This window comes from Athene cunicularia (genome assembly GCF_003259725.1).
Source record: "Athene cunicularia isolate RWA chromosome 5 unlocalized genomic scaffold, athCun1 chr5_part1, whole genome shotgun sequence".
Lineage (NCBI taxonomy): Eukaryota > Metazoa > Chordata > Aves > Strigiformes > Strigidae > Athene > Athene cunicularia.
Window position 1 is genome coordinate 17,881,217 of NW_020799101.1, and position 22,799 is coordinate 17,904,015.

Below are 22,799 nucleotides of genomic sequence, written 5' to 3' on the forward strand. Positions count from 1 at the left end.
TGTTTATCTAGAAATATATCAACACTGAATAATTCTAGGAGATTTCATTTTCCATGCAATGCCAGTGATATAAGAAAGTCACTGAGAGACAGACTGCCAGAAAAGATACTGAGCTTCTGGTAATTTGGACAATTACAGCCAGTTAGTGAGGTACAGAAGAAATCTTGCACTTCCCATTGGCACCAATAGAACTTGTGGGTGCTCAGCAACCCTGAAGCAGCTCAATCTTTCTATCTCAAGCTGGCTATCCATGCTTAGAGGAGAGGACAGTTTTAAGAATATCTGTTACAACTCTGTTTTTCTGAGTCTGTTACAGAGAGATGTATGATAGATTTTTATCTTGTCGGACATTTCACATTCCTTAGGAATAAAGGGTTTCCTCAAATGGAAAACTCAGTAGAAATTCGAAGTAGCCAGGTAATGTCTATGTCTGTAGTTAATTTCAGTGTTCATCTTTGGGTCTATTGGGTCTAGCATAGTCTTTGTAGCATCTGATTGCTTACCTCTCACATCTCATAAATGCTCTGCTTGACCTACTAGAGCTCTGCCTGTGGCAAAGTTGCAAAACACCTGAAAAAGTACATTTCCTTCCTCTTCAATCATAACTGGAGATCTGCAAGTTATGTCTTTCCTGAGAAATATTCCACTTCACAAACTGCTCCCCTAAGTGTGGGGTCAGTTTTAAAAGGTCCAGTGTTTGTAGACAAGCCATTTGTTTTCCTTTGAATGTTTAATTTGTTTATTCCTGTTTTCAAATAATCCCAAAGTCATGTAGTTCCTGTAGCTGCGATAGTCATGAATTCAAATTACTCACCTCCCAGAGGGTCAGACCTTTCATCAGTATGCCATTGGCACAAACCAGTGAGTGTTGCATATTCATCGTCTGAGACACTGGCTAGAGGGCCTCCAAAAAGCCTGGGTTTTTTTTTGTTCTCAGAGCAAGGAAAACAATCCCTTTCCTTCTCCAGTCCCTTGATAAGGGTTCCTGTCCAATAACGGTGCTCTCTGCTCTGAGGCACATTTAACTGTGAAGTTTGCAGCGGGAGAGGCTTTCCTTCAAGCTGTTAGTGTTTTATCCTGGCAGGCTCCTCGAGGTTGTTGTGAGGAGTCTAGCCAGTTGGTGAGCTTTGTAATCTAAACCAGCTGTCCCAGGCTGAGGCCCCCATTTGCATTGTTTAACATACTTAGAAAATGAAGTGTTCATTTTTAACATTCCTCCTCCAATTGGTTTAATGCTGAATTACAGAAGAGAACTAAGCAAAACCAGGTGCTTTCTCTGTATTCTCTCCAGTGTCTGAGGAGGTACAGACGGCTCCTGATCTTCTCCATTACTTGCTATTTCATTCTTTGGACTACAAATGACTGAGGGACTGAAGTGCTAGCAGAGGGTAATGTTTGGAAAAACTTTCTAGATATTCATCAGCACAGACTCTGGTTTTTTTCCACCTTTCCCCAACGGTTTTGGACATGCAAGGATTAAAAAGGTAAGTGGTATGCATGAAACTTCTTTACTTACTGAAGGGAAACTTAGCTGTGGAAAATATCTGTGGCAGGGATTGAGTATGCCAATTCACTTGCTAAAGCTATTTGCAAAGAGATCTCAATGATCAGAGGTGGGGAAAAATGATCCATCTGTTATTAAATCTGTGCTGTCTCTGATGAGTCCCTTCTCAATCTACGCTTATACTCTGCTTTACAAACCCTGGCATCCACAGGAGTGCTGAATTGCTACAGCAAATGATGCCGCTGGCTACAGTGATTGATTTGAAGCCAATTAGTTACCACTGCAGAAGTTAATTACTAGTTTAAAATAATTTGCCTGCTGGGTAAGCTACTGTGACCAGCTGCATATAGTGTTGATAGGTTGTGCTGCATATCTGTTAATAATTCTTGAGGGGATTTGAGATCTAAAGTAACCAGCAAATTGAGATGGTGGTTGCAGACAGAACACATCTGAGGCAGTGAGGTCACCCCCCCACCAAGAGAAAAGAATATATCATCTTGTAGCAATGGAAACTAAACATATATCTAGAAACCTGTGAGTTTTGTCTACCAGTTTTATAGGGGATTTTTGTTAGCGTGCACTGCTCTGCAGTAACGTAGAGCATAGTCCAGTTGCTAGGTATGTTAATGTTCAGCTATAACGTGCTCTATTTCCTTCTAGTGCTGCTCTTGCTATATTCAAAGTGACTTTGCAGTCTTTGTACCAGTGCATGCTTTAAAATCTCTTCAAAAAGATTTGAGGAATCAATAAATGCAGTGCAAGCCTAAATGGATAACATTGTACTTTGAATGCTTTGCATCCAACTCTAAGGAAAAGTCTGTGCAGAAATTGCTTTTCCTTGTCACTCAAAAGTTGCCAACAAGCACGATCTGTCTCTGCAGCACTATGAACGACCATTTTAGGGTTTATGTTTACTCTTCAGGGCTTTTGCCTGTCTCCTCATTTAAAACAAGTTTCCTCAAATGTGTTGGTCACTGTTTCTGTGTGGTTTTGTCTGATGCATTTGTAGGTCTTGTTCAGCAGCTCAGTTTGCACTGGAAATCAGACAGCTCTAAGAGAGAAAGTTGGCAGCTTGCTGGGCTAGCAGAAATAAGGCTACCTAAAATATCCTCTGCTTCCTGTACTGGTTTTGTGGGAATGTATTGTATACAATTACCATTCAGAACTAGGATCCAAGATAAGCAAGATACGGGTCTAATTGTATTGAGAAAAAGTTTTATATAAGGCAGCAGCAAAACACTGAAATCCATGGTGCATAGGGGAAAAAAAAATCTTACTGTCCTTTCCTGGTTTTCTGTCTGTTAGTAGATACTTGGGGGTGGGCACTTAGTTGACCAGAATTTTTATGCTCCAGGTAAGGAGTTCCAAAACCACCCACAGAGCTCTGTTAGCAAAGGATCCTCTTCTTTCAGTTGCAGTGAAGCGATGCAGTAAGTCCCACCAGATGCTAAGATGATATAACTGAGAAGACTCCACTGAAGATAGCAACTTCTAGTAGCTGATGACCTGGCACAGTGTGTCTACTTGCAGAGCAATGTATTAGTCAAAATTGAGTAAAGGGACAGAATCTGGCCCTAAGAAAATGGATTAATCTCAAATATAGTCTCCTGGGGATGAAATGCGGTTTAGCGGTTGGAGCAACTGGCTTGAATTCAGGACCTCCTGCATGACATGTCTGCAGCCCTGACAATGCGTTGCACTGTGAGTTTAGACAGGGCCTCTGCTCTGGTTTACCCATCTGTAAAATGTGCATAATGTACAAGGAAAATTTTTATATTCTCAAAAGGTGTCAGAGAGGGACAAAAAAGTTTTATTGAATATTACACACTTGTTCATTAAATAGCTGCTCCATGGAGTGTCATAAAAATAAATTAGTTAATAGACAATATAGTCTGATTCTGATCCCGGTTGCATAAAACCATAGTAAAATTAGTGACTCTGAGATCTAAATCTGGCCCACAGTTGTATTACTCCTTCTCCAGAAGCCAAAATTGTGTTAGCAAAACTCTGTGAAATACGCTGAAGTGTCACTTGAAATTAATGTGTCCATGTGTATTTAATTCTATATAATGAGCCTGGATATCAGAAGGTTTTCAGTTTATTTTCTATGCACATTACAGGATACTGACTGCTTTCACACTGGTCGTCTGCCTTTCAAGCCCTGGAAAAGCACAGGTGAGAGGTGCACACAGAGATCTATGTACTGGTTTGGTTTGTACTGAGGCGCTATATGGCATAAGACTTAACTGGCTAGCAGGTGAATCGGAAGCTCTGTGGTCTGGGGTTTACATGAAAAGGAAGCTGTGTGGTCTAAGGGTTTAGAGGGGAGAACTTGGAGCCAGCAGGATTCTGGAGTTGAATATGGACTGAGCTTATTGTCTCATCCTTGCCAGCTCAGCAAAATATCCCTGTAGAAACCTGGACCTCAGTGAAACCCTGATTCTGCCTCTGAATTGAACACTTTTGTAAAAGGAAATAGGAGAAGCCATCTGACAAGAGCAGGGATGGCTCAGTTCTATGGTGGGGAACATCCACACTTGGAAAACTTACTCATATAAATAAGCATTTTCTGTGTGTAGCAGGATATTGTCTTTTTTTAATTTTGTACTGTGATCCTGAATGACTGTATCCTAGTTTTCATTTTAATTTATGCCCAAAATAATTTCTTTCAAGAAGCAGGGCTTTTGAGGGTGGATGGAAGTAAAGCAGTCCAGTTCTTGAAATAGCAGAAGCATTAGTTCTTTGTGTTCTTGGGTTCCATGTGGACTTTAAATTAGAAAAAGCAGTTCTCAAAGGCATATTAAGTTTGGATTCCTAGTTGATAATCCAGATATATTCAGTGTCCAGAGCTGTGTTCCTAAATACCTTTGCCAAAAGTCTCTGAAATGTAATTTTTTTTTCTATTACATTGAAAATTTCCTGCACATTGCATGCTTATTGATAGTTTTGTCAACATTGGATCTGTATGCGAAATGCTTTTCATGCCCCTGGAGAATTTTTGAGATATCTTTAAGGGTTTGTTTTTATAGTTTAAAAAATATTGTTTCCATTGCAATTTTCATAAAAACATCTTGTACCGTAAATTGATTTTTGAAGTCTAAGCGAAAAGCAACTTGAAACCAAAATGATAGCAATGAATTCTTTCTAAAGATATTGACACTGGTCATTTCAACAATATTGGAATCTTTTCTAGTCTAAAGTACTAGAAAGTTGTTGAAACAAGTTCTACAGTAGTTTCAGTGCTTCTGAATCATCATTTATCATCCAAAAGAAAATAATTTTGTTAAAAACAATCTTAACTGTTCCTGGTAACTAGGTGTAGTGTATGTGACACAGCACAGAAATGAGAACAAAAGGTAGAGTATGTACATTATTTAAAACATGAAGTTGATTATATACTCTCTCATCAGAGTATCTTGGCTTTCCACAACATGATACCAAAACACCTCAGAACATCAAAACAAATGAAGGCAGAATTCCTTCATACTTGTTTGACACTTCTAGCAGTGATTTTGTATATTCATATGTGCCAATGGCAGGTGCAGTCCAAACAGTGCCATGTATTTCAGTTCATGTCCCCTCCCTTGTTCCTGCAATGGCCCACTTCTACCGACTTAACTCGGTAACCCCTTGTCTCCCATCCACAACTTTCCCAAACATGAACCAAATACTTTTCCACAAAGTCCAAAAATAAGTGTGGCTATCATCTAGCAACAACAAAAAAGGAAGAATGTTGAACACATTCGATCCCTCAGCCCTCTGGTTACTTCAGTGGTTCCTGTTTTCTGGATATCTCTTGCTTACATTCCTTAGTATAGCCTATTTACTAGTAGGATTCTGTGCCTGTGTCAATAGCCTGTCCCACTGGAGGCCCAGTCAAAAACCAGGGAGAGATGGGAATCCTTTTAATGGGCTTTGTCACAATCCTCACCAGGAATCTCACTGGTTTAGAAATGTTCAGGGTCACTGATGAGGTGCTGAAGACTCAAGGTTGCAGCCCTGATAAAGACCAGCACCACAGGATAGTAAGGAACAAGGCCTCCAGTAACCTCGTACACATGGAACGCATGCCATCTAAAGATCTATCCTCTAAAAAGCAAAAGGTTTGGTGTAAACAAAAAGCCTTACTTTTATTAAGCTTGTTATGTTTTAACTGCGACTTCAGTCAGATGGCTAACATGTTGAGGTGTATGTACTGAATGGTCTATCTGTGGCACGTCAGAGCCTGTTAGAGAGGTTAGTTAGTATTTTTTAACCGAACCTCCTGTTCTGGCAAAAGCAAGACCCCAAACCACAAGAATGTAACTTCTGTGTTAAGCACAGGTGTGGAGCCCATCACATATTATGCGTTGGTTACCCTGGGGAGAGGAACAGTCTGACACTATCAGCACCTGAGGGAACTACCTACCTTCTGAGTTAAGCAGCTGGCATATGTGCCGAGGCCTCAGGTCCATGCCTTGCTGACTGTCCCTTGGGGAAGTGACTTTATTTTGATGTACTACATAGTGCTGAACAATTGTACTGAGCATAATAATCCAGATGAGCATTTGACTCTGCAACACATTTCACAGTCACTGACTGTCCTTTGTTTTCTCATTTTAGCAACAATGCACTAATGGGTTTGACCTGGACCGTGCCTCTGGGCAGTGCTTAGGTAGGACTTTAATTAAATCAATACCTTTAAATTGGGGTTCAGAAATCTTGACTTGATTAAGTTAACATTGTGCTGCTGTTAGTATGTTTTAGCTGAAAAGTTCTTGCTGTGTGACAAATATGTGTGTTTGTGTGTATGTATATACTAAACAAATTTATATGAAAATATGTGTTTGTGTTTACATAGCACAAGTATATACCAATCTTTGACAGTGTTGAGAGACTAATTGACTGTCAGTGTTTCTCAAATAGAAAATGATGCGTTTTGATGGGAGCTCAGTCTAGTTCCCAAATAACAAGGGTTGTTCACCCTCCTTCTCTTTCTCTTCCAAACTCAGTATTTACTGTCTTTGTTGACAGCCTCCACCTGGAGGCTCAGATAAAGTCTACCACTGCTCAGCATTGAAACTCCAGGTAAATTGTTGAGGCAATGTAGGCAAGCAAGCACTTTGCCCTATAGCATCTTTTTATCAGTGGCATTCAGTCTCCAGGGCAGCATGTTCTGCATGCTATAAGAGAACAAACAGCAACAGATTGCATGCCCTGTCATAGCAGCCTACTGCTTCTGTGCCCTGAGAACCAGGCAAATGCTTAGTTTCACTAAACCATTTGTATCTTTCTGAATTTAATTCAGCAGCAATCTCAATCAAAGCAAGAAAGAGGCCTGAATTGTGTCCCCAGATCTGAACATCCCTAACTTTTTCTGTGGGAGGAAGCTTGGGAGTTCCAAATCAGAATCCAAGTTTCACAGCTGGGCAAACCAAACCACCAGTGTTTGAAATCCTGATCTTCATGTTGTGGTTTGGACAGACCCTCTAACAGGAACAGGCGGTAGTGTGCTGTAGCCATGTGTAAATCAGTGTTTAAACCGAACATTTAAGGAATAACAAAGCAGGCTTTCCCCCTCTCTCCACCCTCTAATTGTGGAGTAAAACAAGCAGAGCAGAGGATATATTGAATATATTGGATGCTTCCTGTTTTAGAATGATAACTTCAAAGTGAGGCTCTACAAGGAAGGATTAATTTTTATCTTCAAAAAGAGAGCACCAAATTTGTTATCAAAGTCTTGAGAAAAATGTTAACTATTTTTTATATGGGTCTCATTAAGAAGCAATCAGTCATTTAACTTTCGCAACTTCTTTCCAGATATTGATGAATGTCGGACTATTCCTGAGGCCTGCAGAGGAGATATGGTGTGTGTCAACCAGAATGGTGGCTATTTGTGCGTACCCCGAACAAACCCAGTGTATCGATCACCATATCTGAATCCTTATTCAAATATTTATCCACCGCCCCCAGCACCAGGCCCTGTCCCTAACTACCCTACTGTTACAAGACCTCTGATGTGTCGATTTGGTTACCAGTTGGATGAAAACAATCAGTGTGCTGGTAAGTAGTAGAAATCTTTATTTTATATATTTGTTTATATTAAAGCTTCTCTGACATTGCTGAAACAATTGTTCTGCAATTGCCCTTTTGTTATTGAATCACTCAAGCCCAGTATTTTGAAATTCAGCTACATTTGTTTTAAAGGATGTGAGCTGTGTTTCATATAGTCATTATTCAATGCAAGCTACAGTATAATTTAGTCCAATTATTTAATCAGGAAACCCACTTTTATGAGAAAAGTAATGTCTTTATGAGATAAACAACCACCTGATGGCAGGTGATTTGTCAGCACATCAAAGGCATGCCTTTTATGCTTATGATTATGTCCTTGAGAGAGACAATGGCTCTCCATTTGCAGTGTTAGATGGGGACTGAGGAAACCTAGATTCAGTTCTTGGCCACATGTGACCTTGTTCAAATTTCTGGACCTCAGTCTTCCTCCTGTAAATGGTATAAATAAGAGTTGTTTCCTCCCACACTTTGTCTGCTTCACTTAGACTACAAGCCCTTTGGAGCACATATGTTTCTTATCTAGAGGGTGGTACACAACTGGTTAGCACTACCATTGCTTTGATGACTTCAGCTGAGTCTGGAACTCCCTTGTTTGATGCAATGCGCAAACATGCGGGGAAAGAATCACTGTTCAGAATCCACTTTTATACTGTGCTTAACTTAGATATAAGCTGCTCCTCTGTTACTCAGATTTAAGGGAGATTTAGATTATCTTCCTTTGGTTTGCTTGCTTTTGATAATGTCATGTTATGAAGGAATGGAGAGAAAATTTCTGAACTAAATGAAAGTAATTCCACTGTCCAAAATATTTATTTTGATGCCAAACTTGGACTCAAAAGATCAGTATCAATCTGATCGGTGGTGGCAGCTCAGGGTAAATGATAGAGATGTAGCCCACAAGTCTACCACAAAGTTAATCTATAACCACTACTTTTTTCTATGTCTCAGTTATCCTAATGGTAAAGTGAGGTTTTTATGTGTTATTACATGTAGCTAATTGTCTGAAGGTTTTTATCAAAATCTTTTTTGAAATAAGACTCATCTTTGACAAGCAAAAAGCCCAAATCACAGAAGATACAAGTTTTCCATAGAGAATTTTGCCTGTCTTTAGACTAAGGAACTGCACTTAACTTGGAATATTTCTTTTTTGAATGCTGCTGCAGAACAACACAAGAGCTAAAACTGATATGTCTTTTGGGTTGATTCTGCCCTATTGTCTGAAATTTCTGGCAGGACTTAGTTTCAGATGATGTACTTTGACCGCTTCCCTAGTGAGGAGACCATGATGCTTCACAGTACCTATGAAATTCAGCTACTCTGAGGCACATTTTTCTGTTTGAATCATTGCCCTCATTATGTTCCAAGGTGGGAAAAATGTATTTTCTAACCAGTGCTAATAGTATTACCTACTGATACATCAAAACCCCCTGTTTTTTTAATGAGGAGGTCTGGAATCCTGGGATAACTGATGACTTTGCTGTAAAAATAATACTACTCAGTCCTTTGAAAATTGCAACTAGTCCTTCTCATCGTAGCAAATTGATCCACCTCAGTTATCTGCTAATATGTAGATTTCCAGGAATGTTTTCATTTTGCTAACTTTGATGTAGATGAATCAGGAAATAGGGTGGTTAGTGGAAAAGAAGTGCTGAAATCAAAGGGGAAATGAAACTCCTGTATTTTACTGTCTGGCCTGCTGCATGCAAACCATAGTAATCAAAACAGGTGGATTTTTTACAGTGGCCCTTCCAGCCTGCAAAGGGCATATATGTTTCTATCCATGCTGGCAGAAATGTGAGGACTAATGCTTTCTTCAGTCAGGGCTGTTCACTTCTGTCTAACTTTCAAATAGGGGAATTTAATAGTGAAGTAAAGTTTGGTGACTAGAGACATTAACTAGAATAGATGGGAAGGACAGACTGCCATTTGAGTGCCACAGTTAGCTGTGAACAGTTTTTGAAAGCCCACATCAGGTTTGAATCACATTTGTGTTAAAGGAAGAAAAATAAAACTTAAAGAAAACAAGACGTGTCAGAGCGAAGGGGTCTCTGCTGGGGTTAGATTTCATTTTTCATTTAGTGAAATCCTCTGGGCACGTTCACTGTTCTGGTGGAATATTTATTTTTGTATCTGTATGCCCTAGGATGGAAAATGTGGATACTAAGGGAAGTGGTACTAGTACATGTCTCACTACAGTGATGGTAGAAAGGCCTGATTCCCTGTTTCCAGGACTTCTGGTGCAGTTAGTAGGGTGACATGCAGTTTCATGCTTGAAGGCTTTGCAGACAAGACACCAGGGAACCTTGACAGAGTCCTCAGGAGCAACCAAAATTTTACCCGGGTTATTCAAGAAAGTCTGAATCACATGAATCTTGGCTCCATCCTATTATAAGCTAATTATAAGCATTGCTCATGTTAATGGTGTTTCAGTTGCTCTGTGCTTCCTTGATTGTCAGCATTCAGCATGCTCCTAGGCTATGAAGCCTGACAAGGGTTAATTTTGTGGTGAAATGGTTGAAAAGAGTAAACTGGAAGCTATTTTGTCCAGTAGCTGAGACACTATATAACTTACAGGTGGTGTTTTGGCACCACCTCCCATCACCTTCTTTCCAAATAAAATTAGTCACAGGTATTTCCATTAGAGATGATGAGACTTTTTGCTACTGACTTCAGGGGAACCAGAGTTATTCTAATGCCAGCGTTTCTGAGAAACCTCCAGCTTTTAACAGAGTACACATTTTTGTCTGGTCAGATATGGGGTTACAGGCCTGGGCCACGTTTTTTATTGCTAGGCCAACAGAAACCTTTACTTTCTCTTTGAATTCCAGTCAAAACAGCTTATTAAACACAGGAACCTTCCCTGGGAGATTTGCAGCCTCAGCTTTGAAGCACTGAGCTCGTTCAAGTGACTTCCAAAGTGAAACAGGATAAAAATTTGATCCGAAAGCTGTATGAGATTAATAAAAATTTGATCCGAAAGCTGTATGTGATTTAATAGGCTCTTTTTTTTTTTTTTTCTTTTTCTTTTTTTTATCTCCCTCTTTGCTAGAGCTGACAGAAATGTAGGAAGACTGTGAGAGGGTTGCTCTGTCCCAGCCTGGCATTTGGCCTGCCTGCCAGGGCTCCACGTTCCCTGGCTCTCAGAGGAATGTGTACCCCGGGTGGTTTAAATAACATTCCCCCTTCTGGGGCTAATATATTCCAATATAGCAAAAAAGAAACATAAGCCATTCTTCTCCCTTTCAAGTTTTTTTTTGCCTCATCCTTTCTGGCCTGGATGGGGTTAGGTGTCCACATCCCTTCCCCATCCTGTTCACCACTCAGTCTTAACACTCTTTTATCTCCAGATCTCATCCTTTGTGAAAACAATACCTTTCCTAGCACAAGAGCCCCTCAAAGACACCTGTCAGTGACCATTTTGACCACTCCAGTGGCCTCTGTGTGGTGCAGAAGTAGCTGTAGACATTTGTGGCAACAGGCAGAGAAGTATTTTAATGATAATTACTTTTTAAATCTGTTTTGGTTTTGAATCCTGATACATGGTATTTTTACCTCTGGAGTTTCTGAATGCTTTACATTTTGTAAGTATAAACGTACTGTGTTTTCAACAGCACGAAGTCTGTGTGAACTCATTCCAAAGCAGGTTGAGATGATTTATAACCACAATTAACACTGGAATAAAAGACCACATACAGGAAAAAGCAAAGAACATCTAGCACAAGAGCACTGCTTGAACTGTTTGTCTTCTAATGCTACTTGTCTATAAATACAGAATGGTTAGTCATAATAATGACTTTTTGTTCAAGGAACTCGGTCTAGTAACTGTTGGCAAGATTAAACCGGAGGCGAGGGCCCATGTTCTTGCATTATACATTTGTAAGCTGAGAGTTCCTTCCAATTTCCCTTCACTCCACCTTGCTGTTTCCTGATTTACAATGATCTTTAAAACATGCCTCAGACAGATCCTTCTGGGCATTGTGGAAAGAACTGTAATGTGTGGCTCTTAGTTTTGCTTTCTCTCCCATTAGTGCACATACACAAAGTGAGGAGATGATGGGGATGGGGAAGCATCTAAGAGGGTTAAATGGAGGGATTGGACAAAACAGACCACAAAGACAGACAAGTAGATGTTAGGAAAGGTATAAGCATAAGGCAAGATAAGCATGATCTAGAGAGAGAAAGCAGGGAGGAGGCCAGAGGAGTTAATGATAAAACTAAGAAAGACATCATCTTTATTTTTAAAACAAAAGCTAAAACGAATAAATGTGAAAACAGAGGGAAATGGAAAGATCCTCTTTCCAAGTAAGACAGAATTGTTCTTCAAAGCTTCGTCTGTGGAGTAAGTCATTGCTTCAACTTTCCTCATTTCTCACAGACTGCTAGGATCTCCTTCATTCCCCACCTACAGGTCCCCCGTCCTACATTCATGGAGTGAAACTCCTTCCTTCAAAACATTACTTTTGCACAGATGGGTTTCAGGTCATTATCGTTTATACTGCAAGCATACCTAAACCCCACTTCCAAGCCTGAAATTGTACTGACTTGCCCTGGGTGCAACCTCATTAAAAACCGCCTATGCCTAGATGAGTTTTCAAGCAAAATAAAGGAATAGATGTGCATGTCTGGGAAGAGGGGAGGGAAATGAAGATACAGGGAACTGAAAGGAGGTGCCCAGGTCCTGAGGCAGGCCCCTGGCTATGCTGGGGATATAGGCCAGAAATCTTTATCCAATGGTTTAGCCACTAAGTCAGGCTGCCTCCTAATAGTGACTTTTCTAGTGACCTCTCTGGGCATATAGAAACAGGAGGAAGAACAGGAGGGAAATGCAGCAAGGAGATTATGCCCTGGAAGGGGTTGTAGAAAGGAAAAACAAATGGAATCCACTCCTGTCATTGCCTTTTTTAGTCCTATTTGGTTCAGCTTTGTGTCTTTTCTTTTTCCTCTTGGTCTGTGAAACAATCACTTTGGCTATTCCAAAGGGCCAGTTTCTGAAGCCTATGCATGGTCCCTGTTAGGGCAGCACTGCCATCATGTCCAAATTAACTAAAGAAAAAAGTAAGATTGCGTGAAAATAGGTTCTGCAAGAGGTTGAGGGCAGGTTCCTGGAAGGATATGTAATTGATGATAACTCCTGATTGAATTAAGGGCCATGATGTGTAGCCTTTGTTCATAAGATAGTTTTCCTGTCAGGTTTTGTATGGTGAAATGTGAATTTGGACCTCAAGCTACTGTCACAACAGAAAAGTTGCCTCTGAAGCATTTCAAGAAGAAGCTATAGTTGGTGGCTAGGGCTTGGGTTGGAGGATTTTTAATTTAGTTCTTGACTTTGCCATAGATAAGCATGCTGGGTATTTTGGGGCTTCAGGCCATTCTGTGTAAACGCAAATCACAAAATCGTAGAATCATAGAATACCAGTTTGGAAGGGACCTCAAGGATCATCTGGTCCTACCTTTCTGCCAAAAGCACAGTCTAGACAAGGTGGCCCGGCAGCTTGTCCAGCTGAATCTTAAAAGTGTCAAATGTTAGGGAATCCATGACTTGCCTGGGGAGATTATTCTAGTTGCTGACTGCTCCTGCTGTGAAAAATTTTCCTCTTCTGTCCAACCAGAATCTCCACAGGAGTAACTTGTACCCATTACCCCTCATCTTTTCCATGTGACTCTTTGTAAGAAGGGAATCTCCATCTTCTTTGTAGCTACCCTTTAAATACTGGAACTTGGTGATAAGGTCTCCCCTAAGCCTTCTCTTCTCAAGGCTGAACAAGCCCAGATCTCTCAGCCTTTCCTGACATGGCAGGCTTCCCAGTCCTTTGATCACCTTTGTGGCCCTTCTCTGGACACTCTCCAGCCTGTCCACATCTTTTTGTATAGCAGGGAACAAATCTGAGCACTGCGTATTCCAGATGTGGTCTGACAGTTGCTGAGTAGAGTGGGATAATGACTTCTTTATCTCTGCTGGTGATGCCCTTGTTGATGCAACCCAGCATCCTGTTGGCTTGCTTTGCCACAGCAGCACACTGTTCATTCATGTTGAGCTTGTCACCACAATCCCCAGGTCCCTTTCCACTGAACTGCTCCCCAGACAGGTAGATCCCAGCCTGTGCTACTCTCCTGGATTATGTTTTCCCAGGTGCAAGACCTTACACTTGTCCTTGTTGAACTTCGTAAGGCTCTTGTTAGCCCACTCTTCAGGCTATGAATAATATGAATAATAATTCATTTTCAGGATTGTAGAGGCTAAGTTTAATAATAATGCAACAGTAAAGCTCAAAGTGAAACACATGGAACTTATTTAATTCTCTAGTGCACTAAACTGGTTGGAAATCATTGGGCAATTTTGTCTATGTTTCTGCGTAGATCAGGAGAAAGGGGAAGTTTCAGTACGTTATCAGTATCTCCCATATACTTCAGGAATACCTGTGCTATAAAAGCTTTTAGTGGTTATTTGATTCTGGAGTTTTTCAGTCACCATCTATTTATGCTGTTTGTTTCATGCTTTAGTGCAATTCAAGATGATTGACCCTTGATTATCTAATATAATGAGACTAGACAAGCCAGGTAAATTAAAGACGTGGAAAGTACAAACTATGTGCATTAAGACAGAAGACCATATGCCTGGCAACTAATGGAAGAAAGATCATTAACATCGCAGTGTACAGACATACTTAGCATAGCCCTGTCCCATGGGATAAACCCACATTGTACAGCTCCAGACAAACACAACTGTAATTCTTCTGGGTCCATCCTCAGTGTTTTTCATCTGATGGCCTGATCTCTTCACAACCCCAACAACTTTCATAAAAGTAATCACTAGTTGACTATAAATTATTAATGAGTAAAAAGTTACTTCTGAAAACACTCAGTGCTCCTTCCTCCCTCAGGAAACCATTGTACCAGCATGGAGGATGGGCTGGGGCAGAGGAAAGGCAAGAGTCAGCTAGTCCTTACAGTAGGGTTGCTCAGCAGGGTCATTCCTACAGAAATTTGACCATCAGTAAATGTACCCTTCCCCAGCAGAATTTACCAAGGAGAATTAGGATGGAAATGATGCTTTTCACCGAAGTGAATCCATTTGTGGTGGAGGAGTTGGCTTGATAAAAAAGGTTGTTGTATGTATCTGTCTGTAGCAGGGTAAACTGAGCCTTCTGTGGCTTGGATTATTCCTTCTTTCATTCCTAGTCAAGTGCAGTGTGGGAGGAGTACAGTCTGGTGGTTAAAGCACAGGCCAGTGTTTTGTTTATTTGTGAAGCTTCTACAAATCACAAAGAAATGAGTAGAAATGAACCAAGAAATATAACATGCAAGCCAAGAAGGCTGGCATGTTATTAAGAAAGCTGGTATTTCTGTGTACTGGAATGGAAAATAGCAGACTCCTGGGTATGGCAAAGTGTAACAGTAAGTGCAAGTCCATCATTCTGCATGTCAGTGCCTTTCAACCATCACTGAACAACTGTATTTATGTATGTTGATGTGAGAAAGGAAAATAAACTAAACAAAACTACAGTATAGCCACACCTGAACTTGACTGAACTACAGTCATACTGGGTTTATAGCTGGATAGTCAACTGGAAACCAAAAACTCTTAGACCTCTGATTATGGTCCCCACTGACTTTTGTGAAGATTTCAGGATCTTGGAGAAGTTCTTGCAGTGAATTTATTAGGTTTAAGTTAATCTGTCTTGAGCCTAAGATCAAGTTTGGTGCCATATTTTCCTCCTGCCAGACTCCTGATATCATGATATGGGTTTCCTAGACATTGTGAGGGAAGAATAGACAGTTGGTCAGAAGATCACCTTATGATTAAAAACAGTGGCTACCAGGAGTGTTCGAATTTGCTTTCAACTAGCTTGAGCTGAACTGTTTCTGTCTGTGGAAGTGTCTTCACCTGATTATTAGGGGTGGTTAAAAGTTTTCTGGTTTCTTCTGGTTCTCTACTGAGGCTGGGAGCCAGGAGTGAAGAACAGTAGCATATGGAGGGGGAGAGCTGAATGAGAATGTGTCATCTTACAAAACATAACTGCTTTTGTGAAGAAATGGAACATAAGTACAAAAGGGACAATGTCCATGTCTTGTTAGATGTGCAGGCCACAGTCCAGACTCAGGAATGGTAAAATCTCTCTTAGACTGTGACCTCTCTATTTCATGATGTGCCTCAGTTTCCCCTCTTTCTTGCAATTGTATGATACTTTGCTATGCAAGGTGGCACAAGCCCAGGAGTCTCATGTCTCTTGCACTTTGTAGGCTCCAGAGGGAAAGGGTATGCAAAGGAAAGATGTTTAGCTGATACTCTGGGTTTTGGTTGGTTTAATGGCCTTGGTTAAACTTGGTCTCTGAATTGGGGATTATTGGTCACTGGGCTCTGAGCCAGATAATACATAGACTTCAGCTGTCATCAAGAGCTAGTTGGCAGGAGGTTCTATCTGACTCACTTCAGAGGAGCAGTAATTATGCCCAGTCTGCCATATCCTCAGGCATGTGCTGGCCAGGGCAGGGCTCTCACCCCTGCTGCTAATCTCTGAATGATTCCTTAGAGTCACTGCTAACATTGGTTTGATACGTGGGGCTTTGTGGCCGCCTTGCCTTTATTATGTCTTACTTCCAGGGATTTTAGCAGTGCCAGATCTGTTAAAGCCAGTATGTACCGACTAGCTCTGTCTGCTCTGGAGCAGATTTTGTGAGCTTTCCTTTGTGGGATAGCTGTCATGCAAGGCAGTCCTGCCAACTAGACAATTACAGGGCTTAAAAGAGAATTAAGTCACTTAACAGTACTGGAAGATTGACAGACTTTATGAGTATCCTTCCCCAGTCCATTGGCTCTGTGGCTTGTGTTTCTCTTGTTTTCCTATGAGTGTCTGTTTTGGCTGTGGATGACAGTCCATGCCCAGCTTTCTGCTGGGACCCTCAGAGACTTTGGTTGCATGAGTGACACCTTCTCTACCTCCCTGTGGCATAAAATAAAGAGTTCAGTATGTGATAGAGTGTCTCACCTTACCTGGAAGGCTTATTTATTTTCAGTGCCTTTCATAGCACCAGCACTCTGTTCTATTTTAATTTTTGCATATATTTGCAGCACCCACAGGGCCTAGAGATGGCAGTATTCTCAATGACTTAAAAGTCACCATTTTTCTTGGCAGGTCCCTTATATTTTTTGGGTCAGCTTTGTTTCTTTTCGCTTGGTTCCAGTCTGAAATTGGCTATGGTTATATGTCACAATGAAGATGTTAAGCCAAAATATATAGAAAATATGAATTGGCTTCTTTGCTAATACAAATCAGCCAGATGGACTGTATGTTTTGCCAGACTCTATAGGCAGAGGTAATGTGCTGGCATTGCTCCTTTGTCTTGTCCCTAAGACACCGGACCCATGAGAGAGATGCCACGCAGAAATAGAAAAGCTGCCTGATACTGTGTGGACTTTAACGTGCTCTGACCCCTTCATCTGCCAGTTGACTGACTTCCCATTTTAGTACTTCAAAGGCATAAGAGAATTTTTCAAAGAAAATAATGCTACTAGAAGATGAATGAGAGTTATACATCACCAGCCCAGTTCAGGGGAGTAGTATAAGCATTCTGCCTCTTGGCTGGGACGTGCTGCCCATTGGGAATGACAAGATGCACTGAAGTCCATCTTCAGTTTTAACATCAGCAAATCCCTCTCTGCTTTTAGTTCTTTTCAACCATGAGTCATGGTTGCAGGTGCCCTGCAGTATAAGGCTATGCTGCAGCATGAGGAGGATGGTCCAGATGACAGGGCAATAGTATAAGTGACACGACACCTGAAATGAAGGCCCAGGTCGCCAAAGATTGGTTAGGTCCCTTACTCTCACTGACTTTCATCCTCAGTGGAAATTTAGCATGTAAATGCCCATTGATCTGGCTGCCAGAGTGACCTCAGATATCTTTGCTCAATGTTATTTTCAGAATTGACTACTTATCTGAGGAATCTCAATATCTGAGCAACCATATGGAATCGCTTGAGGGGTCTAGAGTCAGGCAGAGGCACTCAGCACTTTCTGAAAGTCATGGTATGTATGGTTGTCTTCATTTGGGCACTTGCAAGTGTGTATGTACACATTTGTAAGTACTGGAAAACTTTCGTATCTTTTCCATGGCTCAGCTCTACGTCAATAACATGCCACTACAGTGAAAATAAATCTGTGTTCATGAGGCATTCAGATGCTGAAAATATAAGTGCTTCAGCTAACCAGGGAGAGCCTAGGAGGAGGAGGAGAGGAATGCATCAGGAACTTGCAGGGTCTGAATGAATCCATGATCTACTGCTTGATCTGACACTAACTGTGTTGTTTGGTTTGGGTTGTTTTGTTTTTCCACAAAATTTTTTTTTTTTTTTTTTTTTTTTTTTTTTTTTTTTTTGTGAAGTGAAATTCTTGTTTTCCAGCCAGCCCCCTGAATAAATGAAGCATTAACTGGTGAGGCAGTAAATTTCTAGTTGTATCAAAGGCATTATCTGCCTTTGAGGTACAACCCCAACACATCTCTAGGTGACACAGAAGTCTAGGTACACAGAAGTCTAGAAAAGCTACAACTGTTCTAGGAAAAAGCTACAACTTTTCTAGAAAAGCTACAACTGTGGTTAAAAATTAAGAGACTGGAAACCCAGCAGTAGATGAAGAGATAACATAACACAGGATTATCTGATGGAAGATGAGCAGTACAAGGCAGCGATGGCAAGAGCAGTGTAGCATGGGGCAGTTTCTGGAAGTTGCTAAGGCTCCAGTAACAGTGAGGGAATAGTCCTTCAATATATTCTACTGAGAATGGATCCAACCTGCTCACATGGTGTAAGTACTTTACTACCAGATAAATGTAGATAAGTTTATAGAAGTCTCAGTATAAAGCAACAGTAACTTGGGGTCGTTACTGAGGCTGACCTGATTAAAAGAGTTAAGTATATTGTAAAGCTTAGGGTAAGATGACAGGAATTGGAACTGTAAATGTCAAAGAAGCAGAAGCTGTGTTTGGTGGTGTACAAAAAAAATGATTATTTCAGAATAAGGTATAATTTGCAGAAATGAGGGAAAATTACTTTTAGACTAAACATAGCAAAGCCCTTTATGAGAGTGTAGTGTATCAAGTTATACAAGGATACACTACGTATAGTGTAGTGAAGAAATAGTACAAAACGTATCAGCAGAAGGATTTTAAAACTGCCTGGAACAATTGTTAACAAGAAAGAGTCTTGCACAATTTGAGGGTGAGATAGATGTTATCGGGTATCTTTAAGTTGCTGTACTTTTGAGTCCTCTGATGTATTTCCAGCTTCCAGTGTGCATAGAAGCACTAAAGAAAACCATTTGCTTTATCTAACACTGCAGAGGAAAGCTCATAGCATGGGTAAAAGCCTCCACCCATGAAATAACAGTTATTGTCACTATGGTGGAGCAGCACAAAGCTGAGACAGCTTAAATGGGTAGCCCGACATCCCCTTTCTGAAGAAGGAATCTTGGAGCAGTGCAGGGTCAGTTTGCCAGACTGCCACTCCTTACTCCTGGAGCAGCAACTGGGCCAGGGAGAGGAGATGTGGTCCAAAAGCTAATTTCCTGCTATCACAAACTCTGTGGGGAATCCCAAACCAGACATACACTGGAGCAGCCTTGGATCATAATCATTTATTTCAGGCAGAGTACAGCAATATATACAACATCTGTGTTCAGCAAATCTCTAAGCAATGCATCTGGAGCTTTAATTCAGGAGATTGAAATTATTTTAATTAAAAGCAGGGCTGGCTTTCTGATGGAATAGTCCAGAACTGTTCATTGACAGCTATCAATTGGTTTCATGCATTCGTCCCAAAAGACTGTAGCATGCCAGCTTTAGGAAGGAGGTGTCCTTCCACACTAAATCGGTGCTCTTTGAAGATATGGTTTTGTAAAAACCTGTATTGTTATTCAGGTTTTACATTGCATTTTGGGACAAAATTCCCAGTGAAATCAGTGATTTTTAATTTTTTTTTTTTTTGGCTTGTAACATGTAAATCTGGCTCGTTGACATTTTCAAAAGGTTTAACTAGTCATAGATGAAAAGTGGCATAAGAGAATAAGACTATTTTTACAGGGTTACACATAATAAGACTTACAACTCTGTCTATGATTTTAAGTGAAAAAAGTGAAAATTTTATCTCCATATTCCCCAGGCAATTTTGAAAACCTGAGTGTAGACTTAAACCCAGAGACCCATGGCATAGATGTGTCCTACAGGGACTGGAGAATACCTCTAAATGCAATTAGAAGCTTACAGTTGCAGTATATGTATTAATGGCCCAGCAGGTCATATGCATTCTGAAGCTGATAAGGGATGTGTATTGTCACAAGATACAAAATATCATCAAACTTTGCTCCACCAAAATTTCAAGTTGACATCTAGAACCTTGGGACATTAAACCATTTCAGAAATACATGATTCATCTATGGTTCATTCCCTCTGACCTAGGGTGGGGAATGGAACACCAGTATTTGATTGGAGATGATTAGAAAGACTACAAATCATAAAATGCTAATCATGCTGAGAATTTGCTGGGAATGCTTCTGTGCTGGAGATTGTACCTTCTAAAATGTGCCTGCTCTCTTGCATGACTGAGTATGACCAGAGGCCTTGTGGTTATAAGGATCTAATAAAGGAAATTATTATGATAAAGGAAAAAACATAATCTAGCTTTTCACTAGAGCAGACACACATGATGGAAAATTCACTGGGATGTGCCTTCTGGAGAGTAAGAGCAGGGGTTTGCTCCAGGAATAACCACAGACGTTAAATGTTCCTGCTGGTTGGAAACATTGCCTTTTTTTGTTTATTTATTTACCTTTTTTTTAAAAAAAATACCTAAACAGAACATGTTTTTTCAGGCCAGGCTACTTGGAATTGAAGCATTTGGCTTGGGAATGCTCAATGTGAACATGTGACTTTCTGAACTTTCATGGGTAATGTGAAAGCTGGTGGGACTGCCTGTGACATTGGTAATGTGACTGGCCACGTGTTCAGCCGTCAGTGCTAGTTGGCAATTTCTGAATTCTGATGCATAGAAGGTAGACTTACCTTCAAGCTTTGGGGACAAAAATGTGCAGATCTGCATGTGTGAGTAAGGCAGTCCTGGTTCTAGCTGTGTTTGTACAGCATCCAATGAAATAGTCTCCCAACACAACGATTTCTAGTAAATTAAGCAGAGATTCACCAAATATTACCGCTGTGATGAACCGCACTGATAACAAGGTTTACAATTAATCTGTATATGGAAGCATTCTAAGTATTTTCTCTTAGCTACCCTCCAGGAGAGAGTTCAGTGTGCAGTGGATTCCTGTTGCCTTCACAGGCACGCAATTCTCCCAATCATACTGATTCCCTAGTATAAAAAAGACATGGGCATACAGAAGAGTATCCAGCACAGGACCACTCTGGTGGTTAGAGGGTGGGAGCACATGATATACAAGGAGAAGTTGAGAGAAGTGGGTTTACTCTGCCTTAAGAAGGTAAGGCTGGTGAGGGAATTTTACTCTTTGATGTCTTCCACTGTCTAATGTGAGTGTGTAGAGAAGATGCAGCCATATTCACCTCAGAGGTGCACATGGACAGGAAGGGGCAAAAGTTGCAAAATGAGAAATTCTTATTAGATATAAAGAGAAATGTGAAGGTGGCCAAAAACTGGAACAGAGGTTCATAAAGTTTGTGGCTAAAGATTGTATCCTTGGAGAAATTCCTCATCTGGAGAAGGCCCTGAGCAACCTGACTGAATTGCCCTTGCTTTGAGTGGAGGCTTGGACCAGATGATTTCCAGAAGTCAACTCCAACATGTCTTGTGCGATGGAGTGCAGGTGCCTGTGTCTGATACTGGTGCTAGCCTTTAATTTATCTAAGACTTCCATAAAATGAAAGTGATATTCTCTTTGTCACATGGACTTTGAGTTTTAGCATTGAGTTTGAAGTGTTGTAAGATCTCTAGATGGAAGCTGATATAGTGAAGTAGAGACAATATTCAGAATCAGCATTTCAGTGGAGTGAATCTTGAGTTTTACAGAGTGCAAATTCAGTGAAGACCATCCAGATCAACACATCTTTATGCCAGGATCAGTACAGGGGAAGAAGATCTGGCCTTTTCTCAATTGATTTATTACTGACAAGTGGGGGCCAGGACTCCTGCAAGTGTTAGGTAACTTCCACCAGAAATTTTCTTTGCTGCAGTTTCAGCCTCACATCATCCTTCCTGGAAGTTCCACAACCATTCAGAACCTGTTGTGGTCCTGCTCAAAACTGGCCATTCTTGGGGCTAAACAAAACCCAACTTTCTGCCTCTAAAGGCTCAGCACATTTGCTCTGAGGGCTTGTTATCTCAGGATTTCACAAATCTTGAAAGGTACTGTCCTAATTTATGCATTAAAGGTAACTGAATCGATTTTAAAACAGCAGAGAGAGAAAGAAAGGGGAAAAGCCCTTTGAGATTAAACACCTCTTTTTCCAGAGACCCATAAACTGAGAGTAAGGGGAGCAGGAGAACTGTCAGTAGACATCCTAACTGGAATAAAGTGAAGCTCCCATATCCACATAGTTTTCTTTTATCCAGGAAGGTTTGCAACCCAGTTGGCCGGCAGCAATTTTCGGAACATTGCAAGCAAATATAGCTCAATCATTATAAAACAGTGAATGCCAAATCTGGGTTAAAGCCAGTTATTTGAGCAGGGATTATAGGCATTTTCCAGCAATCACCACCACAGAAATAAAGAAATAGATGGCTTGCTATGTATACACTCAAAGGGGAATACTGCCCAACATGCATAGCTCTTTGCTATTAAAAGTAATGAGGACATTGATGTCTGAGCCTAGAATCTAGTATTTGCAGAGAATAATTCTCAAAGAGTTTTCTTCTCCACTGACTTTTGTCCACTGCTCACTCTTTGCTTACAAAAGAGCCCAGAAGGCCCTAACATTTATACAAGAATTACCTTGGCTTTGTGATGCTTTTGACATTGTTATAAAGCATGCTGACACATGGACAGATTTGAAATTCAGATGAAATATGAAAAAATTTCTCCTCTGATAAGCTCCCCAGTGCCCTTAGTGCCAAGCTTAACACTGTCTTCATAGTCAATCATGACAGCTCCTAGAGCAGCTGGAAAGGGTTGCTGCCATGGGCAGAGATCTGAAGCTCTCCCTTCCTAAGAAGGACTTCTAACTCCCACTGCCTGCAGAGCCTGTGGCTGTGCCGGGGCGGACTACCGATGTGAGTGTTGAG

General features: G+C 40.8%; 1 protein-coding gene across 1 annotated transcript in view; it reads left to right on the plus strand.

The window, feature by feature from the left end:
- The first annotated feature begins 948 nt into the window (after nt 1-948).
- Nucleotides 949-22,799, plus strand: part of FBLN5 (fibulin 5) — a 52,648-nt gene continuing 30,797 nt past the window's right edge. Inside the window, exons 1-5 of the mRNA XM_026850047.1 lie at nt 949-1,120; nt 1,292-1,484; nt 3,625-3,679; nt 6,107-6,158; nt 7,304-7,546. Coding sequence (XP_026705848.1) covers nt 1,468-1,484; nt 3,625-3,679; nt 6,107-6,158; nt 7,304-7,546 — 367 coding nt within the window. The 5' untranslated portion in view covers nt 949-1,120; nt 1,292-1,467. The remainder of the gene's footprint in view (nt 1,121-1,291; nt 1,485-3,624; nt 3,680-6,106; nt 6,159-7,303; nt 7,547-22,799) is intronic.